The sequence below is a fragment of the Panicum virgatum genome, chromosome 3N, assembly GCF_016808335.1.
Source record: "Panicum virgatum strain AP13 chromosome 3N, P.virgatum_v5, whole genome shotgun sequence".
NCBI lineage: Eukaryota > Viridiplantae > Streptophyta > Magnoliopsida > Poales > Poaceae > Panicum > Panicum virgatum.
In genome coordinates this window covers 62,823,753-62,843,769 of record NC_053147.1, presented here as the reverse complement: position 1 = coordinate 62,843,769, position 20,017 = coordinate 62,823,753, and the positions used below count along the sequence as shown (strand labels likewise).

At 48.6% G+C, this 20,017-nt stretch overlaps 2 protein-coding genes across 2 annotated transcripts; one reads left to right on the top strand and one right to left on the bottom strand.

Annotated features, from left to right (window-relative positions):
* Nucleotides 1-328: 328 nt before the first annotated feature.
* Nucleotides 329-1,528, bottom strand: LOC120667993 (receptor-like kinase TMK3). Its single transcript, XM_039947960.1, has one exon. The coding sequence runs from the start codon at nucleotides 1,526-1,528 to the stop codon at nucleotides 329-331; it is 1,200 nt and encodes a 399-aa protein (XP_039803894.1).
* A 15,058-nt stretch (nucleotides 1,529-16,586) lies between these two features.
* LOC120666556 (L-type lectin-domain containing receptor kinase S.4-like) lies at nucleotides 16,587-18,991 on the top strand. Its single transcript, XM_039946424.1, has one exon. The coding sequence runs from the start codon at nucleotides 16,714-16,716 to the stop codon at nucleotides 18,775-18,777; it is 2,064 nt and encodes a 687-aa protein (XP_039802358.1). The 5' UTR covers nucleotides 16,587-16,713; the 3' UTR covers nucleotides 18,778-18,991.
* The last annotated feature ends 1,026 nt before the right edge of the window (nucleotides 18,992-20,017 follow it).

Here is a 20,017-nt window from a genome sequence, read left to right as displayed (position 1 = left end):
GGGTGGAATAATCGAACTTATGAAGACAATCACAAGAGAATTTAGAAGGAACTTATTATTTATCTATTGCTATTTGTCTTTAGACAGATATTTTTGGTACTATACGCTTGATCATGCTTTAAGATTTGTGCCACAACTGTCCACTAGGTTGTATGTATAAAAAATCTGACAGATTTAACTATATAAAATCTGTCAATAGATAACTAGACACTAGAGGATGCGTGGGTGGAATTGAACTTATGAAGACAAGCACAAGAGAATTTAGAAGGAACTTATTATTTATCACGCCAATTGCCCCTTTTTAGAGAACAAGAACAGCCAGAGTTACTCAACTCTGAGCAGCACCTGGTGGTTCCCCAAACGCGTTGCCATCTGACAGCACACGAACAGATGGCTTAAACTTGGGTAGCTGGCCGGTGAGTTTATTGTTGGTGACATCAAGAAGCTGGAGTTTCCGCAGTGTCGTGAGAGGCTCCGGTATCTCCCCGGTGAGACTGTTGTTGGCTAGGACAAGTCTTCGAAGCCCTGTCAGGTTCGCTATGGCTGGTGCTATTGTCCCTGACAAGTTGGCGTCATACAGGTAGATCATGTCTACATCTGACGAGCTGGAGGAGCATTCCACGCCGAGCCAAGAGCCACGGCAAGGGTCGTTCCCCGTCCATGACCTTGCAAGGTAAAGCGGGTAGCCGAACCGCTCGGCCACCTGGAGGAGCGTGGTCACCTGCGCGTTGCACGGCCCGGGCTCGTCCAGGCAGAAGCCGTTGCCGGCGACCACGTCGGCGGCGACGCCGGCGGAGAAGTGCGGCACCGGCCCTTGGAGGTAGTTGCTGGACAGGGAGATGTCCCTCAGGCTGGCGACCCTGCCCAGAGCCGCCGGCACCACCCCGGTGAGCATGTTCTGCGACAGCCTGAGCGTCCTGATCGACGTGAGGTTCGCGATGACAAGTGCCGCCGCCACCGGGAAGGGGCCGGTGACGGAGGCGTTGGAGGCGGAGAAGGTGCGGAGGGAGGGGCAGCCGGCGATGGCATCGGGGAAGGGCCACGGCGCCAGGGGGAGGTTGTCCATGCTGAGGTGCCGCAGCGCGGGCATCCCTCGCGGGAAGTCCCTGGGGAGGGACGTGAAGGCGTTGCCGTCGAGGGAGAGGTTGGTGAGGGAGGGGGCCCGCAGCGGCGGGACGGCGCCGGAGAGGGCGTTGCCCCCGAGCCGGAGCGACTCGAGCGCGGTGAGCGAGGAGAGGGAGGAGGGCAGGGTCCCGGCGAGGCCCATCCCCGCGAGGTCGATGGCGGTGACGCGGCCGGAGGTGGAGCAAGAGATGCCCTCCAAGGAGCAGGCGTCGCCGCCGGCTTTCCAGGAAGAGGGCGGCCTCGCGAGGGATCGAGCGAGGTCGGCGATGGCCTCGGCATCCGAGGGTTCCGTTCCCCCCGCCGCGCCAAGCAGGCAGCACGAGAGGAGGAGGGCGAGGAGGAGACCCTGCTGCTTCTTCCTCACCGTGGTGGTGGATTCTTGGCGATGGACGGTGGTCGGCATTGGTAGGTTGTCTTGCTTGAGTAGGGTACGAGGATGATGGGTTGGGCTAGCTGGATCTCATCGCCATGCCATTGGTTTCTCTTATACATTGCTCGATCGATCCAGCTGAGAGGATAAGGAAAGAACGAAAACAATAATGGCGGTCGACGACTCGACGCGGAGTGTCCTCTGTCTACGCCACAGCAAATACTCATTAAATTCTTCCAGCTATTTGCACACAAAACAACAAATAGATTCAGTTTCAATACGACCAAGCACGTACACGTAATTGGTGCGTTTCCCTTTTGCTTCACATGAGCTTGCATGTCGTTGGGGTTTCCCATTTTTTAATTTTTTTTCTCCTTTAGATCTCGAATAACATTTTCTTTTCGTCGCGCCTTTGTTGTTCAATTCCAATCTTCGAGTTGCGCCCAAGATAGCCCGGCATTGTAAGGCCCTCCACAGTGTAGTAGTAGTGCTTGGAAACTTTTCAGATCCACGTCAATTGGTTCAAAGTTAGCATCGTCTCTTACAGTGTGCAAGCATCACTCACGGCCCTACAGATGAAATAAACAAACCTCAACTGTGTTCTGCACGCTAGCTTCTCTGACATGAGAACCAATCAGAAGCCTAGCTCATACATTTCTTTACTCCACAGGCACCGGCGCCAGAAGATGCATCGCTCCCAAAATTTCTGGCATAGGCATCGCCGGCCACAATGTAGAGACTAGAGAGCGATGCTTCAATCCTCTCTCTCATCTCCGGGCATCACTCAAGATACACGTTGTGGAGGGTGGGTACTGACCAAAGATTGCCACAATGGCCTTTTTTTTCGAAAAATACTTTGATGTTTTCTGGAGTTTGTGAATGTTTTGAAAGATGGCATGCTTGATATGTTTTCTCTTGAGTACCCATTACAATTAGTGGTGATTCAAAATTTTATACTAATTCTCCAAAATCAGATCTCATTTTAAAAAATTGGTACACAATTTTGAATTAAAGAAAGTCGGAGAACCTGAAGGTCATCAATTTGCACACCAAATTACAATAAAGCATACAGCAGAGACATGTGTCCTTTTTAACAGCCCGAGAAGGCCCAAACTGTACAAGTGGCCCGGTTATTAACTTCTGGATGTGGGTACATTTTGGGCTCTTGGCTCAGGTGAAAAAGATTTACCAAGAAAGCAGGTATTTATCGCGGGGCCCAAATAGGTTCCTTTGATCAATTTTCCGCTGGACTTTCGAAACGTGGTAATGAGTAATGACACGTACTGCATTCCTTCATTCCAGAATCCAGAGTGACAAACGCGCCGGGTACCCGAACCGAAACGTCTCGTCGTCACCTACAACCAGGGTTTGTATTCGAGTTCGAATTCATTTATAAGAGTTTAATATCCTACCGTATCTTAGTTCAAATATTCGGTATCTGACACCATAACCAAATCTGAAAATAAAATTCAGATTTTTATAATATCAATATCTATTTATATCTTATCCGACAAATTTAACATTATCCCCCTATCCAAATCTGAGAAGAATAGGGTGCGGATCTTCCGGAAGATGCTTTCAGAAGATGTGCAGCTATGTTAAATTCTACTTTGAGATTCGTACCATGACTGCGGGCATCTAGCGCTTCAGCACCTTGAGGACAATTGGTGGCATCTAATTTGCAGCAGGTGCTTCCTGCACGACTTGTTGCACAGCTGCATGAAGAAAGTGGATGTGTTGATGGACCGCTGAGTGCGGTGGATTTGAAAGTTTGGTTTCAATTTTCTTTCAAACGGTAATTGCTTTTCAGATTTTGTTTCAACAATGGTGGTATATATAATTTACGCAACAAATTAAGATCCAATATGAATACATTTGAACTTGTAATATTTTTTTGAAAAAATCAACATTCGAAATATATTGTTTCAACATATCAAATATGTTAAACATTTCCACGTAAAAATGTTGAACTAGTTCATTAGAATTGTTGAACTAGGTTTGAATGAATGTTGACTCTAGCACTTTAAAATGTTGAATGTATTAGTTCAATATTTTGAACATGCTAGATCATAAATGCTTAGCAGAAGATAGTGAACCAATTTAGAAAAACAAAACAAAAGAAAAGAAAGATCTAGCATTTATGATCTTTTGCCACCGCCTGCCCTGCTGCGCTGCATCTGTTTGCCTGTGCGTGCCTCCTGCATGCATGTAATTGGGCCCTAGGGGATTATGTTGATGGGCCGTATGGGCTGTGAGATTCAAGCGCTTCTAATCCCCAGCTAAATTTTGCTAAAAAACGCTAAATTTTGATCAACTTCTGTTGAGTTTACGAAACGTAATGACTCGTACCGCGCTTCTTGATCCAGAATGACAGACGCGCGGGGGACCCGGCACTGAAGGCAAAGGTCTCGTCGTCGAACAAGTGTTCAGCATGCACACCTCCAGGTTAGAATTAGAATCTGGTGCCGGCAGGAGATTTGGGACGTCTGTAGGTCCCAAATAGGGGTAGCAAAAATTAACTCTCTCTTTTCTGGCGAAATGTAACAAAATTGAATCTGCCTGGACACAAGAAGTTAAGAATGGAGACCATTTCATCACATACTCTCGGTACAGGTCCAAAGACACCGGCCTAACTAAAACTGCTGGCACATGATCACTCCACTAGTCCACTGCACGGTGTGGGTGCCAGCGAAGTTTAACATATGCTTCCACCCTGTCTCGTCTAGTAATCTCAAGTTCTGTCTTAGGCTATACTCCCTTCGTTCCAAATTGTAGATTGTTTTGATAAATCTAGATGTATAATTTTTGTTAGACATCTAGATAAATACTATGACTAGATACATGATAAAAAAATATGTATCTAGATTTGTCAAAACGACCTACAATTTGAAACGGATGGAGTACCTTCTAATGTTTTTTTCATTCTTCTTCTTTTTTAATTTTGAGGAAATTCTTCTTCTTTTTCATCAGTTGCAATCCGTGCTGTCGAGTCAACGTCAGATACGTTGACGAGTCAACTGGAATCTGTCTGCATTTTGTATGATTTTCCCGTTGTGTGCTACTGGACCGGCTGATGCTTGTGCGTTGCGCGCGTCAACCTTTATCGAAGAGCGATTTGGAAGCAACTGAAGAAGACGGACTGTCTGGCGGGCGCGCCTTTGTTCTCCTTATTCTAATGCCTGGATTTGCGAGAGCAAGGGCTCCGACATCTTACGTAGGTATGATGATAGTACTCTGCAGCTGCTTATACTACACTAGGAGTACTACCGATGCGGTGCCACGTGAGTGAACAGTAGTACTCTTGAAACGCCGAAGTTTCACCAGGAGTGCAGATCATGAGAATGTATTGAAAGCTCACACTGCCATCAACCTAGCCGGGCATCACGCTATCATATCATCGATCGCAGCCAATACGTACAGTATCAGTATGCATCATCATCGATCGTCATTGACCCCTCCAGTTTCTAAACCATTCGGCCACTACTGCCGACATTCTTACGAGAGGCCATGCAGTGCCAAATGGAAATGGGTGCGGCGCCCAACAGGGAGACGGTTTTGTTGACCGGCCAGGCAGGCAAGGCAGCCAGAGCCTGTCAGCCACTCTTTCTGACCCGCAGCTATAGCTAGCCACCACACTCGAAACGATTTCTTCCTCCATCTTGTGGCAACTTGTATCAAAAAGCCACACATCTATGCATGGATCCACGCATGGATGAACCACCCAACCGCCACCATGGATTTGCATATGGGATAATGGAATGTGAGTGGATCTCCTTCGCGCCGTCGTCCCACGCTTTACGTGTTCTTGTTTGAATTTGGTCTCTGATTCGGGCACATTTTCGTGCCACCAGTAAATGCTCGTCGATGCCTCAAATTCCACTATTTCAACTGGGCCAAATGATCTTTTGAATTAATCAAGCTGTTTCGTACATCTTTCTCTGTTCATCTAAACAGCCGTTTAGTAAAAAAAAGGCACGGCTAAGATAATCTGAAACGAACAGGCCCGGAGGATATTTGACCGCTAATCGATGTGGTTAAGCGTTGACCTTGTTAATCAGTTAACACCTTTGTATATATGGCTCGATCATGTGCTAGCGCATTCAAAATTGTTTTTTCTCTGCATTGCGTGTTCACCAAATCTTTCGGCAACTTTCGGGATCATCAGTTGGCATTTGCCAATGCAAATTCCTCCATGACCAAATGTTTTTTAGATTGCGTTGCATGGAGATGATGATGTACCTCTCTTAACACCGATGTCTTGCTCAGAAATATGCTTGATGTTCTTTACAATTTAACTAGCGTGCTCCTATACAGGCTAATTAAAATTATTATAAAAAATAAAGCTTATAACTAATAATTATAATTATGTATCTCACACTCTCTTTCATCGTTGCAATAGATTTCATTTTGCACCGCACCTCTATGTGTGTTTGATATGTATTTTATTGAACCATTTGTTTGTGAGAATTGGTATTTTTATCGCTTCCATCATATATGAATACATGGTGACATATTGTGGTAGTATTTTTATATAAATAATATAATAATAATTAAAGAAATAGTCATTTAGAATTTTATGTTGATCTACTTTAATATTTTATTATAATTATATAATTTAGATTCTGATTTAGAGGTTACTTTAATAACTCTTAGTAATGATATAATTGGATAATTTATATGCAAATTAAGGGAGTTATTTGCATTATTTTTATAATGGTATATATTGTGACGGAACCGCCAAATTAAAACTCTAATTAAGCGTAATGGCCGTCATTTGAACACATCGGGCGCATTAGCTTAACGGCTTAATTTGGCGATCCTTTCTCAACCCACGGCCCGATCGAAACAACACCGGTAGTCCCACGCGAAGGTGGGCGCAGATGGTACAAGCACGGCATAATACTTAAGAATACAAGAGCGATCACGGCACGAAACATTAAGTTTTACAGGCCGAGTTCGAATACACAAGTAATTTACAAGGCTAACTTTACAATATATACGACTGAAGTTCGAATATAAAAGATCCTACAACTATTCTAGCTTTCACCAGTTCTGATCTATCAAGACCGGTCAGACCGGTCTGCGCAAAACAGAAAGGCTGCACACTCAGCCCTCAAGTGTACAACCCGACGATTCCCTAACCTAAGGGTCTCGCTCCTCCACCTCCCACCCCTCTGCATCCCGACGGATGAACTTGACACAGCAGGGGCAGAAGTCCACGTCTGGGTGTCCTGTAATAATAATGGTGGCAACAAACCCTGAGTATTCTAATACTCAGTAAGGCTTACCCAACCAGTGGGTATAACTTAGCCCACATATCTAGACATGCAAAGCTTTCTGGCTGGTGGTTAGTTTGCATAAAAAGCTTCTAAAATAAGTCCTTATTTTTCCACTTTTAGCTCCAAATTTAATATACAAGAATCATTAACTAGTATTTGCACCTTCTAAGCAAATCATGACAAACATGGGATAATAATTCGTGATAGTCATTTCCAAACATCCCTTAAAATTTCATATAGCATTACTACGATGCGGTGCTGCGATCAAGGTGCTCATATCCGAGAGCGACTGACTGCGAATCGATCCGATTTAACCTTGCAAGGTGGACCTAACCAACACGGCACGCAAAAGCCCCATCGGACCCCACGCACCAACCTTTCCCCTCCCCGCCTCGAACTACAGGAACCAGCCCAACGACATATGGTCAGCCGAGCTCAACGTGAGACCACCAAAAGTAAACATATGCGTCCCAATTCTCCGCGACTACTCGACTCGCCCCAGGAATTGGGTGCGGGTTCCTGTACTTTCGAAGCAAAGCAGTACTCGCCTTACCAATTTCGACTACCTCCTACTCCCGGTATGCGGTTAGTACTGTTCAAACTCAATCACAGGGCCAGACAACGAACGGTCCTTACCCGACATAGACGGGGCTAACTTTTCCCCGCCCGGTCTCCAAATTATTCTCCTTTCTTACCTAATTCAATATTCCATATATTCAAAATAACTAAATACCCTATATCTCGCGAGTGACCCGAAATCACTCGTCTTCTACCGAGTTCTATTAAGCATAGCATTTCTATCGTCCTCTACATACTAGTACAACTCGAGGAAACCTAGGGATCATGCAACTAGGGTTCCAACAAATTCCTAAACCTAATGCACAAGTAATAGCAACATAAGTATAGGTGTCATAGTTTGAAGTAAAAGGATGTGCACCGGGGCTTGCCTTGCGTCTGCTACTCAACACTGGGGTGAGTTGGGCCTTGGGCCGACTCCTTGCGACCCTCCTGCTGCGGGGCTTGCCCCTGCGGCTCCTATGGCTCCGCAACCACCTCGTACACGACTCCTTCAGCGGCGGCGTCTACACGTATGCATATGATATCAGAATGTATGCAATATAATTTGAAACTTGAAATAAACCTTAACCGATCACCAATACTGCTACCCGAACCTCCCGACGTTCAAAATCCTGCAAAACCCGGAATATCCGGATTAATTCACGGAGTTTCCGGGTTCCCAAATCCGGAGTCTCCGGGCCTAAACCCGGAGTTTCCGGGATGACATTTCTGGAGTATCTGGGATAATACCCGGAGTATCCGGGTTTGGCACAACTTTCGCCCCCAAAACTGAAACTCTGATTTCTAGCGAAACCAACCTTCAAAAATTGAATCCCACATAGACCCTAGTAGATTGATCCTTAAGAAGATGATTGACCGGAGGAAATCGATCCAACCCCCTAGAACACGGGACTTGCCGAACCCTAGCTTATTTACCTTGGGGGTGAGCTCTTCCTTGCACCAAGGGCTTGAACCCACGCCGTTCAGGGATGGAGCACGCGGGATAGATGATCCACCACCCAAGTGAAGCTCCCGTGGGCCTTGAATCAAGGGTAAAGAGAGGGTTTTGAACCCCTAGGTTTTGGGGTGAGAGAGAGCATGGGACAGAGTGAGAGAGAGCACGGGAGAGAGTGAGAGGGAGCACGGGAGAGAGTGATTACGGTTTATAACGTTTGGGAACAGTCACCAAACCTAAAACACGTGATATATCACTCCAGGTCTGGAGTATCCGGAAGAATACCCGGAGTATCCGGGTTAATCCGGAGTTTCCGGTTCAATACCCGGAGTATCCGGATATTTCCGGAAGTTCCGGGTCCAAATTCCGGAAGTTCCGGTTTCCCCAGACTCCAGGAAATGAAACTGAGTTTGAGCAGAGTTTCGAATTGATTTGCGATGGATTAACTCAGGTCACTAATTAATCAGTGAAGCCCAGTTTTTAACACTCGGGTGTTACAATGTTCCCCCCAAAAAGAAATCTCGTCCCGAGATTTAGTGCATAGGTGCAAGAATTTAACACAAGGAGGTATTGGTTAAATACCTCGATGAGTTTGTAGCAACTCAGGATATTTGGACCGAAGAAATTCTTCTGTTTCCCAAGTGGCTTCCCGCTCGGAATGATTACTCCACTGAACCTTATAAAAATTGCTGGTTTGATTCCGAGTAACCCGGGTCTTGAAATCAACAATTTTCACCGGGTGCTCCGGATATACAAGATCGGGTTCTAGTTGCAATTTCTCTACGTCAATCACCTTTTCTGGAACACGGAGACATTTCCAAAGCTGAGAGACATGGAAAATAGTATGAACCGCGGATAATCAGGCAGGGAGTTCCAGGCGGTATGCTACCGGCCCACATCGCTCAAGAATGAGAAAAGGCTCAATATAGCGAGGTGCAAGCTTTCCTTTGACCCTGAACTGCTGGACCCCCTTCATTGGAGATACCCACAAATAAACCCGATCCCCCACTTGGAAGGAGATAGCTTGCCGCTTTTTGTCCGCATAACTCTTTTGGCGGGTTTGAGCCGCTTTCAAATTTTTCTGTATGAGCTGAACTTGCTCCTCAGCTTCCTGAACCATATCAGGCCCAAAGAAATTTCTCTCCCCAGCTTCCGACCAATTTAATGGTGTCCTACACCTCTGTCCATATAATGCCTCAAAAGGAGCCATTTTGATACTCTCCTGGTAGCTGTTGTTGTAAGAAAATTCTGCAAATGGCAGACATTCATCCCACTTTTTACTGTAAGAGAGTACACAGGCTCGCAGCATATTCTCCAGAATTTGATTGATCCTCTCTGTCTGACCGTCCGTCTGAGGATGATAAGCTGAACTACGAATGAGCTGAGTACCGAGGGCTGAGTGTAACTGCTCCCAGAAGCGTGCAACAAACTGGGCACCACGGTCAGAAATAATAGTCCGGGGTACCCCATGCAAGCTAAGAATCCGACTGATATACAACTCAGCATAGTGTTGTGCTCTATATATGGTCTTCACAGGAAGAAAATGGGCTGACTTCGTAAGGCGGTCCACAATAACCCAAATAGAGTCATACCCCTTGGAAGTTTTGGGTAAGCCGACAATGAAATCCATACTGATGTCCTCCCACTTCCAGGATGGAATACTCAAGGGCTGTAAAAGGCCGGCTGGTCTCAAGTGGCTCGCCTTAACCCTCCGACAAGTGTCACATTCTGACACATACCTAGCGATTTCCCGCCTCATCCTTGTCCACCAAAATCGCTGTTTCAGATCTTGATACATTTTGTTGCTGCCCGTGTGAATAGAATATCGGGAAAGATGAGCCTCATCAAGGATTTGTTTCCGAAGCTCAAAATTTTTAGGCACTACTAACCGATCTTGAAACCAAAGAACCCCCTCACTATCTCGATGGAAGCACTGCACATGAGGATCATTCTCACTGAGCCGTTGCCTGATCTTATCCATGTCCGCATCATTTTTCTGAGCCTCCACAATTTGATCTCTGAGTGTAGGTGTGAGGGTAAGATTAGTAAGTGTGCCTTCAGATACAATAGCCAGATTTAATTTTTCCATTTCTTGGCACAAGGTTTCGTGCACCACTGAGGCTGAGGTGCAACTGCAATTTGCCTTGCGACTCAGTGCATCCGCAACGACATTCGCCTTACCCGGGCGATAATGAATCTCCAAATCATAATCTTTTATCAACTCTAACCACCGCCTTTGGCGCAAATTGAGCTCACTCTGGGTAAAAATATACTTAAGACTCTTGTGGTCCGAGTATATGTGGACAGGATTGCCCAGAAGATAATGGCGCCAGATCTTTAATGCATGTACTACTGCTGCCAGCTCCAGATCATGAGTGGCATAATTCTCTTCATGTCGTCTGAGGGCTCTGGAGGCATAAGTGATCGCTCACTGGTCCTGCATAAGGACGCAGCCTAGGCCCGTACCTGGTGCATTACAACAAGTATTAATGGCCGAAAATATACGGCGAAGGCAAATAGGGATGAGAACATAGCCGAGACCTATACCTGATGCATCACAATACACATCAAAAGGCCGGGTAATATCTGGCTGAGCGAGGACAGGGGCAGACGTCAGAAACTTTCTCAAAGTCTGAAAAGCCTGCTCACATTCGTCGTCCCAATTAAATCTCACCCCTTTCTTGAGTAGTTCAGTCATGGGTCTAGCAATTTTTGAGAAGTCCGGAACAAACCGCCGGTAATACCCTGCTAGCCTAAGGAAACTCCGGATCTCTGAAACAGACTCTGGAGTCTTCCAATTCAGGACATCCTGAATCTTTCTAGGATCAACAGAAATCCCCTTGTCTGAGATGATGTGGCCCAAGAACTGGACTTCCTTGAGCCAGAAATCACATTTGCTAAATTTGGCATACAGCTTGTGCTCCCGCAGGCGCTGAAGCACAATGCAGAGATGCTCTGCATGTTCTTCTTCATTCTTGGAAAATATCAAGATGTCGTCAATGAAAATCACGACAAATTTATCTAGCTCTGGCATGAACACCGAGTTCATGAGATACATGAAATGAGCATGGGCATTCGTTAGCCCGAAAGACATGACCAGATATTCAAAAAGTCTGTATCTGGTGAAAAAAGTCGTCTTGGGAATATCCTCAGCTCTAATCTTTATCTGATAATAGCCAGAGCGGAGATCAATCTTAGAAAATACTTTGGCCCCGAATAGCTGATCGAACAGAATATCAATCCGGGGAAGGGGATATTTATTTTTGATTGTGACGGCATTCAGAAGTCTATAGTCCACACACAACATGAGGCTTTCATCTTTCTTTTTCACAAAGAGTGCAGGACAGCCCCAAGGTGAAGTGCTAGGACGAATGTAACCCTTATCAAGCAACTCTTGCAATTGTTTCTTTAGCTCGGCTAACTCATTGGGTGGCATACGGTAGGGCCTTCGGGAAATGAGTGTCGTGCCCGGTTGCAACTCAATGGCAAACTCCACATCACGATCAGGAGGCATTCCAGGAAACTCATCCGGAAAGACATCCGGACACTCACATACCACTGGTATGTCTGCTAACTTTTTGCCTTCAACCTAACTGACCGTGGGAGTCACTGACATGTGATCCCTCAAGTTCAAGGTCATACTACCATGGATAGAAGATTTGATGTGCACAGATTGTGAGGTCGTGTCCAGACTAACTCCCTGACCCTCCATCCAGTTCATGCCCAATATCAAATCAATCCTTTGGGTGGGTAACATTATCAGGGCCGTAGGAAAAAATTTCCTTGCAACTGTAGGGGTACTTGCTTGACAAATTGATTGGTGATTAACTTTCCCCCAGGTGAGTGAATATGGTACGGATTGGGCATACTCTCTATCTTTAGCCCTAATCTAACCGCACATTCTTTGCTAATAAAAGTATGGGATGCCCCTGAATCAAATAATACTGTAACGGGTCGATCGTTTACTGAGAACGTACCCGCCATCACTGGAGCGCCCTCAGGAATACCCTCGAGGGTGGTGTAGTGCACTTGCCCCGGCTTGAAATGAGCCACGTGCTGCTTCTGGCTCTGCTGACCGGACTGCTGGCCCTGTTTTGGTGGCATCGGACAGTTCCGTGCAAAGTGTCACGGCTGCCCACAGTTGTAACACGGAAACAAATTGGGGTGTACCCCCGGCTGCTGCACCCAGACCTTCTGCTCGCACTACTGAGGAACAGGAGGCCTGACCGTCCCCTGAGGCTGTGTATACTGGGGTGGCCGATACCCCCACTGCTGCTGTGGCTGGTGCTGAAAGGGGCTCTCTGTGGGCCTGACTGGACAAGGCGAAACCGCTGTGGGGCGCTACTCGAAGATCCTTCTGCCGGTGCTTTTCTCTTTTTCTCTGCCTTATGAGCCAGGTGGGCGTCCTCCTGTATGATAGCCCCATTCACCAGCTCACTGAACGTGTTGAACTTGAACATTGCCAGGCGATCCTGGAGGTTGCTGCTAAGCCCCTGCCTGAAGCACGCCTATTTCTTCTCATCAGTATCTACATGATATCCAGCATATTGGGATAGGGTGTTGAATGTCTGGGCATACTGCATCACACTGTTGTTGCCCTGTTTTAGGGCCAAGAACTCAGTCAATTTTCTTCTAATTACCCCTGCTGGAACATGATGTGCCCTGAAGGCTTCCTTGAACTCTGCCCACGTGAATTGAGTGCCAGCAGGAAACACAGCCACGTGGTTGTCCCACCACGTACGTGCGGGAGCTCGGAGCTGCTGTGATGCAAAGGCAGCTTTGTCCCCATCATTGTATGGGTATAGAGTGAATTTGGACTCGATGGTCTTAAGCCAGCTGTCGGCTTCCAATGGCTCGTCCGCTTTGTGAAAGAGTGGCGGCTGGGTCCCCAGGACTCTTGGTGTCCTGGCTGTGGCGCTGCCCCCTGCTCCACGAGCCGACGAAGGAGTGCCGTCTGCTCGTCGCGCCCAGTCAACATGGCTGCAATGGCCTGAGCCAAATCTGGAGGGTTCGGTGGTTCCCCCATTCTGCATCCAGCCATGGTTGGATTAGTCCCATAATTTTGATTATAAAACAATCAACCATGGAAGAATGCAGTAAGCGTAAATTAAATCAAAAAGGCAGGAATCTTTTGCAACCAAATCCGGAGTATCCGGAATATCCGGACACCCCAATCCGGACTATCCGGATTCTATTCCGGAATATCCGGACAACCCACCCGGACTATCCGGACCAATGTCCGGAGTATCCGGTTACCCTCGTGATGGTTCGCACCGTTCCCACCTCCAAAATGCATGAAATTTTAAAACAATGAATGACATGATGCATAATCGCCCTACGGTAACCTCTCAGCCCAAACCCACCATCTACACGCGACTCTAATACTAACTCTATATGGCTTGGTACGAATAACCCCACCCAATTTATTTTAAATCAGAAATTCACTGTTAACTTAAAGGGAATTTTTTTAAATAGTCGTACTCGTACCACCCCCAGTGCGTTTCGGCTCTGATACCAGCTGTGACGGATCCGTCAAATTAAAACTCTAATTAAGCGTAATGGTCGTCATTTGAACACATCGGGCGCATTAGCTTAACGGCTTAATTTGGCGATCCTTTCTCAACCCACGGCCCGATCGAAACAACACCGGTAGTCCCACGCGAAGGTGGGCACAGATGGTACAAGCACGGCATAATACTTAAGAATACAAGAGCGATCACGACACGAAACATTAAGTTTTACAGGCCGAGTTCGAATACATAAGTAATTTACAAGACTAACTTTACAATATATACGACTGAAGTTTGAATATAAAAGATCCTACAACTATTCTAGCTTTCACCAGTTCTGATCTATCAAGACCGGTCAGACCGGTCTGCGCAAAACAGAAAGGCTGCACACTCAGCCCTCAAGTGTACAACCCGACGATTCCCTAACCTAAGGGTCTCGCTCCTCCACCTCCCACCCCTCTGCATCCCGGCGGATGAACTTGACACAGCAGGGGCAGAAGTCCACGTCTGGGTGTCCTGTAATAATAATGGTGGCAACAAACCCTGAGTATTCTAATACTCAGTAAGGCTTACCCGACCAGTGGGTATAACTTAGCCCACATATCTAGACATGCAAAGCTTTCTGGCTGGTGGTTAGTTTGCATAAAAAGCTTCTAAAATAAGTCCTTATTTTTCCACTTTTAGCTCCAAATTTAATATACAAGAATCATTAATTAGTATTTGCACCTGCTAAGCAAATCACGACAAACATGGGATAATAATTCATGATAGTCATTTCCAAACATCCCTTAAAATTTCATATAGCATTACTACGATGCGGTGCTGCGATCAAGGTACACATATCCGAGAGCGACTGACGGCGAATCGATCCGATTTAACCTTGCAAGGTGGACCTAACCAACACGGCACGCAAAAGCCCCGTCGGACCCCACGCACCAATCTTTCCCCTCCCCGCCTCGAACTACAGGAACCAGCCCAATGACATATGGTCAGCCGAGCTCAACGTGAGACCACCAAAAGTAAACATATGCGTCCCAATTCTCCGCGACTACTCGACTCGCCCCAGGAGTTGGGTGCGGGTTCCTGTACTTTCGAAGCAAAGCAGTACTCGGCTTACCGGTTTCGACTACCTCCTACTCCCGGTATGCGGTTAGTACCGTTCAAACTCAATCACAGGGCCAGACAACGAACGGTCCTTAACCGACACAGACGGGGCTAACTTTTCCCCTCCCGGTCTCCAAATTCTTCTCCTTTCTTACCTAATTCAATATTCCATATATTCACAATAACTAAATACCCTATATCTCGCGAGTGACCCGAAATCACTCGTCTTCTACCGAGTTCTATTAAGCATAGTATTTCTACCGTCCTCTACGTACCGAACAACTCGACCAAACTGAACGGTTGGTAGATAGCCGTCAACTTTGCATTGCATGGATACATAGCAATGGCCTGGTGTGACTGCGTCATCAACTCATCAAGAGTGTTCGGTATTCGGTGAGAACAACGGGCATGCGGCACGCCACTGCCACTGCCAGTGCCAGCGCGGCGAATTGAAGAGCGACATGTGACCTGCAGGCTGCATCTCCGGATCCCTCCGATTTGGATTGGTCAGACACGTACAACGACGCCCATCACATCAGAGCTAGAGTATTATAGTTGGCTGTAAACCGATTAAATGATGAGGTGGATGAGAGAAGAGAGAAGAGAGAGGAGAAACAGGCTGTAAGTTTATAGCTGGTTTGGGCACAAGAACCAAAAAATTCTGTGAGAGAGACAAGTAGGACATGTATTAATTGTGAAAAGCTAACTACTCCCTCCTTCCTCGTTTATAAGGCGCACACGCATATTAAGATTCAAACATTTATATCTTTGACCAATAATTTAACTATTAATTTTTAATTTTTATAATGTAAATTTTATATGATTGGATTCGTCATCAAATATAGTTTACAATGATTATAAATTTATAATCATAAGTGATATAATATATGACAAATAAATGGTCAAAGTATTGTTTGGAAGACCGTGCCATGTTCAACCGTGCCTTATAAACGAGGAAGGAAGGAATATTATATAGGTGGGCTGAAAAAAGTCTACAAGAATCCTTACAACTAGCTTGTTGGCTGTATTATTAACTTTGCTCTCCAGTCAGACTGATTGAATTTGTTAGTGATTGGGGTCAAACAGTTGGCGCCAACTTCTCTGGATATGGTCCAGAGCCGCTTGTTGTGGTTGACTTTCGGGAGTGGTAGCGTTCGGCTTCAGACTTGAGGTCTGATTGTTCCAATTTTCAACGCCAGTTTTGGGATCTCCCTTTGGAAGTTCCTTCCATATTATTTTTTTTTTGCAAACATTTCGTTAAAAAAAGAGAAATTTCGACAAACATTGAACAAGACTGTGCAAGCCAAGATTTTTGAACGAACAACTGTGTAAGCCAAGATGGAAATCAAGTAAACGTGAAGACTACCTTATTGTTGCTAGTGAGGTGACATAAGGTTTGGACGGTCAAAATAGGTTGGCTACCTTGAATATATGCTATATAATACGAAAATATCGAATTGTCGATGATGATACTAGATGTAAGTCACATGGAGTGGCATTTTCACCTCTGTCTACTTTGCGGATTTCAAATATGAGATAAAACTCCACCAAATTCATGTAAATAGCAATATTTCAAACGTTTGAAAACTAGAAAAAAACCAGAAATAGATGTACAAGCTTAGCTAGTATCGTACTACTTAAGTAGATGCTACCATTGATTAATAAACCACAGTGAGGCGGCCAAACCGTCAAAGCCACTCCTCTCCCTTTCTTCCTCCTCCGTCCCTACCCACCTCCAATTCCATTCCTCTTCATCCCCATTAATTCCTCCCAACCACCCACGCCACCTCGTGCCTTCACTGGGTCACTGCAATGTCGAGCTCGAAGCCCAAGCCTCCTCCCATCCTCTTCTTCCTCCTGCTCCTCTTCCTCCTCGCCAGCCTCGCCGCCTCCCAAGAATTCACCTACAAAGGCTTCGCCGGCGGCGGGGGGAGCCCGAACCTGACCCTCAACGGCATCGCGGAGGTCTGGCCCGACGGCATCCTCCGCCTCACCAACGAGACCTCCCGGCTCCTCGGCCACGCCTTCTACCCGGCCCCGCTCCGCTTCCTCGACCGCAACGGCACCGCAGTGTCCTTCTCGACCGAGTTCGTTGTCACGGTGGTGCCGGAGTTCGCGCAGCTGGGCGGCCACGGGTACGCCTTCGTCATCGCGCCCGACCCGCGCCTCCCCGGCTCGCTGCCCAGCCAGTACCTGGGCCTCTTCAGCGCCGCCGACGACGGCAACGCCACCAACCACGTGTTCGCCGTCGAGTTCGACACCGTGCAGGACTTCGAGTTCGGGGACATCAACGGCAACCACGTCGGCGTCGACCTCAACAGCCTCGTCTCCAACAAGTCCGCCGCCGCGGATCCCGTCAATCTCAAGGCCGGGGACACCGTCGCGTGGATCGACTACGACGGCGCCGCCAGGCTGCTGAATGTCTCGATCGCGAACGCCACGTCGTCGGTGGTCAAGCCGGCGAAGCCGCTCATCTCCTTCCCCGTCGACCTGTCCGGGCTCTTCCGGGACCAGATGTACGTCGGCTTCTCGGCGTCCACGGGGCTCCTCGCGAGCTCGCACTACGTCAGGGACTGGAGCTTCCGGCTCGGCGGCGGCGGCGCCCCTAAGCTGGACATCTCGTCGCTGCCGACGCTGCCGCGGACCAAGACTGGCAAGAACCGGACGTCGTTCATCCTCGCCGTGGCGTTCTCGGCGTTCGTGGCGCTGGTGGTGCTCGCCGCCGGCGGCGCGTACGGGGCCTACCGGTACAAGAACCGCGACATCATCGAGCCGTGGGAGCTGGACTACGGCCCGCACCGGTTCAAGTACGCCGAGCTTCGGCGCGCGACGCGCGGGTTCCGCGAGCGCGAGCTCCTCGGCTCCGGCGGGTTCGGCAAGGTGTACCGCGGCGTGCTGCCGGGTTCCGGCGAGACGGTGGCCGTGAAGCGCGTGAGCCACGAGTCCCGGCAGGGCCTCCGCGAGTTCGTGGCGGAGATCGCGTCCATCGGCCGCCTCCGCCACCGCAACCTGGTCCAGCTCCAGGGCTGGTGCCGCCGCCGCGGCGACCTCCTCCTGGTCTACGACTACATGCCCAACGGCAGCCTGGACCGGCACCTCTTCGGCGGCGACCACCTCAAGGGGTCGCGGCTGGCGTGGCCCGTCCGCCGCCGCATCCTCCGCGACGTGGCGGCGGCGCTGCTGTACCTGCACGAGGGGTGGGAGAGCGTGGTCCTCCACCGCGACGTCAAGGCCAGCAACGTGCTCCTGGACGCCGACATGTCGGCGCGGCTCGGCGACTTCGGGCTCGCCAAGCTGCACGAGCGCGGGGCCAACCCGAGCACGACGCGCGTGGTGGGCACGCTGGGGTACCTGGCGCCGGAGCTCACGCGGACGGGGAAGGCGACGACGGCCATCGACGTGTTCGCGTTCGGCGCGCTGGTGCTGGAGGTGGTGGCCGGGCGCCATCCCATCGAGCCGCGCGCGCCGCCTGAGGAGCTCGTGCTCGCCGAGTGGGCGTGGGAGCGGTACGCGGCCGGGGAGGTGGAGAAGGTGGTGGACCCCCGGCTCGGCGGCGAGTACGACGCCGCGGAGGTGGCCGCGGCGGTGAAGGTGGGGCTCTGGTGCTCGCACCCGTCGCCGGCGATGCGGCCCACGATGCGGGAGGTGGCGAGGTACCTGGACGCCGGGGAGGTTCCCGAGCCGCCGCCCCCGCCGCCGCTGCCGCCGGCGTGCTCCGGCGAGGTGGGCTTCGACGACTTCGTGCACTCGTACCCGTCGTCGTCGTTCGAGCGCGCCGCCGCGGCGGGCGGCGGGTGGGACGCCGGGACCCAGACGTCGGCGGCGACGTTCCCGTTCTCGCCGCTGTCCATGCGGTCAACCTACGTCAGCATGTGACGAGTCGTCAACCCCTGGGCCCCGCTTGTCAGCGAGGTGGCCTAGTCAAACGAAGTGGGCCCGGATGCTTGTAGAGTGAACCGGTAGAGTGACAGTAGTAGTAGCCTCTTGTAGAGAGAAAGGCCGTTCAATTTTTGGGCTGAAGAGTCAAAGAGATGTGTTAAATCAAATGTAAACTATTTTTCGCTATGTGAGATGTACCTTGGCGTGCAAATTTTGCAAACCAAAGAAGTTTTTGCATATGATTTGTGTCAAAATTTCACTAGTTTGGTGAGTAGCCATGCCAATTATTTGTGAATAGTCTATGTCTATACCATGAAGTGCAGAAGCTTCTTTTTGACTAGGACACCAGCATATATGTTTCGAAAAGAAGCAAGGAGAGAAGACACACAAGAGCATCTCCAAAAGTTTATTCAAATCACATTAGCTAAATTCTATTTAACTAATCATTTAGCTAGCTATTTAGCTATTCAAATGGTAAGAAATCCAATAGGTTCTCCATCTAGCCTCTTCCCGCTGACCAGTGGGACCCACGACCCATTTCCTCCAGCATTCCTCCGCCATCCGCATCGTTCCTCCGGCGGCCACCTCCCCAGCGCCGCCGCCGCCCCACCTTTTGGCCGGCGAGAAGGGAGCAGGGAGGCGCGGCCACCTCCCCCCCACCGTCGCGTTCCCACCCTGTACTCGCGGTGGGAGCAGGGGAGTGCGATGTGGAGCCGGCAAGCCAGGTCGCCGGTGGGGACGTGCACTACAAAAAATTTGGTGGTCCAGGAAGATTAAATTTCGTCACGGATCACTAAATATATAATCTAATATCAAACTTCAGCACAGCAGATGCCTTGGCGTAGTGGCGGGGCGCTTGATTCTAAACACCATGACCCTGGTTTGATTCCCGTGTCTGTTGGTCCTGCTGCGGCAATTTTTTTTCACCTCCCCTGGTCCTTCTGCTGTGCTGCGGCAAAAATAACAGGGTGGAGAGAGAGGAGGGCCGAAGCGCAAAAATGAGCTCGGCCCAGACACGTGAAAAAGAGCTTGGCCCTTGTTTTTTTTCCAATTTTTTTACTACAGCCCAGAAAATGTTGAGATGGGCGAGAACGATTTTTTTCAGGATAAAAATAACAAGCAATTTTCTTATGCTACAGAAATTTTAAAAATAAAAAAGCTGGATTTAAGCTTGTACAAAATATTATGTTGCAACTTGGATGCATATGTGAACTCGGTATTTTATGGTGATTCGTGG